The sequence below is a fragment of the Vanellus vanellus genome, assembly GCF_965231255.1.
Source record: "Vanellus vanellus genome assembly, chromosome: 6".
NCBI classification, from domain to species: Eukaryota; Metazoa; Chordata; class Aves; order Charadriiformes; family Charadriidae; genus Vanellus; species Vanellus vanellus.
Window position 1 is genome coordinate 9,466,012 of NC_138911.1, and position 3,413 is coordinate 9,469,424.

The following is a 3,413-nucleotide window of genomic DNA, read 5'->3' on the forward strand; positions in this document are numbered from 1 at the left end:
AAAAAAAAAGCTGCTTGCCATAGTATGATAGCTTCAGGATTAGTAACTATTATTTCATGCTGCCACCTACTGCTCTTGAATTAGAACAGGAAAAAAGTACTGGTATCTTTTGATCAGTCTGATGAGCCTATTTGCTACTTTGTTCGGTTACTCTCCACGCCATATTTGGCATTACTTTTTTAATGGCAGATATTCTCCAGATCTTCAGTCTGTCATTGCTGCCTCTGTCCATTTTTCCTCATGAGAGGACATGCCTTCCAAACATAAGGATGTTGTCACTCCAAAAACTGCCACGGGTTTTAGCCTAAGCACTACTAGTCCTAAAATAATAGTAAAATGTTAGTTGAAAGTCAATGTTATATGATTATCTGTTAAAAACTAACACAAGCCATAATTTCTGTAATTTTGTGGTACACTAAAGACAAAAAAAGACTACACTGATTGTCTGTAATAAAGGTTTTTATGCTAACGTGAAAGTAGTTTTCTAAAGCTTGCTTAGAGGCATAGGACTTTTGACCATGTTTGTTTACTCTCGGTTGCACTTACTTAATGTACTTAGAATTAAAACAAAAAAAAACTGTATTTTGTGTTTCCCTGCTACATGTATCTTGAAAATCATCAATGGACTGCTAGGAATCGTCTCATCAGCAGTGTTAATTTCTTAGTGTTTTGGTGGCTATTTCTTCAGCTTCTGCCTTGCTTTCATGGCTTGTATCTTTTCTTCTTTCAGTGCCTTCAGAATTTTATCTAAACAGAATGAAACATAATTTTGTCATTAATTTTGTCATTAATAGTTTACAATACTTCTAAGAAAAGCCAATAATGTGTTAAGCAAGCTAGTAATATTCCTTACAATTTCTTGTCTAGCAAATATCTGAAAACTAAACTTTCTCACATGTAATGAACATAATAGGTATTGAAATGGAAAAAGGTAGGTATTGCTATGACAAAGGAAAAAAACTATTAATTTCCTGTTCTGAAGAGTAAATGTATGCAAACTACCTATCACAATTTCTTTGAGATTTTCCTTTGAATGCTTATATCTGATGGACATTTTTTTCTGCGTTCTTGTAACCTTTGCCCTCGGGAAAGCTTTCTGACTGTGGCCTTGAATGATGAGCATCCCATCCTGACAGCGGTTGGCCTGCCCGCTGGAGTGCTCAGCAATCACCATCTGCTGAACTATTTTATTTTCTTGTATTTCCTTCATGGCCAGTAGGTTTTAAAATTAAAATGCTACACTATTATTTTTTTTTTTTACACCTCCAACTATCTGCAGTCATCAGTGGCCTTTATTTTACATCAATGCTGATTTACAACCGTGGGATCTCATTAGGAGTGGATGCATTTCTCATGTACAAACTCCCTCTGGTTTGAGCATCTGAATGATTTTTGCTAAGTGGATTCGGACTTTATTTTCTCTGAGCCTTTTCTATCACCTCAGTAGAGTAACTACTGTCTTCCCATTGCACTGTCAAGCACACCCTTGCTTCCCCACCTCTTAACTATTAAAGATTAGGTAAAATACTATTAGTTAATGACTTTGGGGGTTTATGACTTTGGGGGTTTTGTTCCTTAGTGCAAAAGTAACCACACCTGTAATTCTCATGCCTCTAATTTGTGCCTCCAGTTGGTTGCCTGTGACCAGTGACTTAGGTAGATGATACAGGTCGAGGGCTTTGCTCCGTGCACCCCGTGTCCTCCCCTGGCACCTGCTGCCGGGGACAGGTGGGTGCTGAGCACCAAACCCAGTACGGCTGTGTTGGTGCAGTACGGCACTGCAGGTGCAGAGATACCCACGTCTGCCCCAGCACATCGCCTTTTCAGGGAGTTATTGATGGAGGAACCTGCTGCCTTTGAGGCCGAGCTGTGCTGGGAGGTGGCAGGGTGGCCACCGCCGCCCTGCCCAGCGGAGCCCTACTCTACCGGTCGCGGCAAGCAGCGGTGGCTGCGGGGCGGCCCCGCAGAGAGGAGAGGGGGCCGCAGCCGGCCCCGGGCCTCTGCCCACCCCGGGGCGGGGGGACACGCACACTGCTGGGCGTCGAAGCCGTCGCCGATGAGCGCCAGCAGCTCCAGCTCCTTGAGGCGGATGCCCAGCTCGCAGATCTCGCCCTCCAGCTGCTCCCCGGGCCGCCGCGCCGCCCCCCCGCCCTCCTCCGCAGCCGCCGCCGCCGCCGGGCAGAAGAAGCGCAGCGGCTCGTAGGCGATGGGCGCCAGCCCCGCGGCCCAGCGGGGCATCCCGGCGGCGGCCGGCGGCGGGGGCTGCCGCGGTCCGCACACGGCTGCGAAGGGTGTCCACAGGCCGCCGCCCTCGGCCGGCGGTGCGACGGGCTCGGCGCGGTCGTGGAAGTGGGGGAAGTAGAGCGGCCGCGGCGGGCGCTGCTCGGCCATGGCGCCGCCCGCCAGCCCCCCGCCGCCAACGGCGGTTGTCCTGGAGACGGGCCGGGCTCGGGCCCCTCCATGGCGGGCGCCGCGGCCCGCTCCCAGCGCCGGGGGAGCACGGGCCGAGGCCGGTCTCTCTCCTTCCTCCCCTTCTCCCGCGGCTGCAGCCCGGCAGCCCCCTCCCCTCGGGGGCGGGCTCAGGCCCGGCGGTCTCCCCGCGGCGGGGGACGGCGGGTGAATACTGAAAATGCCGTCTAACCCGATGGGTGTAGAGCCAAAGTGTGGGTAACGGTTCCAGCATAGCTGAGTTTCCGTGCGAGACAGCGGATGTTTCACCCAGCAGTTTTATTTCTGGGCCGGGGACATGGTGTTTCAGGGGTATGTTAGGCTCTGGAAGTAGTACTTGTTAAAATAAGAGGGGAAGGTGTTGTCCAAAAATTGTCTTTGAGCAGTTTGTCCTCAGGCTGCGCATAAAATAAGGGAACCAGATGTTGAGGATAGATGGATGCTGGTGAAAAGGAGAACGTCACCTTCAGGGTTCTTGCTTACAGCTGGCCACTGCTCAGCATGTCTGATGTTCAAGATTATAGGATGGGTTTTGAGTGGGGGGTTTTGTTGGGTCCCTCCCCGAAAACCTTCTGTCCTTTATTTGCATTTGGGGATGAGATGTGTCATTAACGTGGACTGATGGCTCTTTCATGGGAAAGCATTCTGTTCGCCTTAGCTGTGTTTCCATTAAACATGACAAACCCTGTCTAGCCCTTGGCAGCTGTCAGGGGCATTGCTGTAACTTACTTCTGTGGAAGTCAAAAGAGGACAAAAAGACCCTCTTGGGCTTCTAGCAGGAGGACTTCCAGGCTGGATTTGAGGTGTTCTGGATAACCCTAATAAGAGAGGTGCTGTACCAGTGCTGTTGGTAGAGGTTTGATGACTGCTGGGGCTCTTGAGGTTAGTTATGATCAGTAAATTCACTTAAAATGAGGTGAAAAGCCCACTGGAGTACTAATGCAGGCTTGAGCAGACTTCAACAA

The 3,413-nt window shown here is 49.8% G+C and overlaps 1 protein-coding gene across 1 annotated transcript; it reads right to left on the minus strand.

Annotated features, from left to right (window-relative positions):
* Positions 1-676: 676 nt before the first annotated feature.
* LOC309673309 (uncharacterized protein C11orf91 homolog) lies at positions 677-2,391 on the minus strand (the record flags this gene model as incomplete). Its single annotated transcript, XM_082485050.1, has 2 exons — positions 677-747; positions 2,031-2,391. The coding sequence occupies 2 exons, from the start codon at positions 2,389-2,391 to the stop codon at positions 677-679; spliced, it is 432 nt and encodes a 143-aa protein (XP_082341176.1).
* Positions 2,392-3,413: the final 1,022 nt, after the last annotated feature.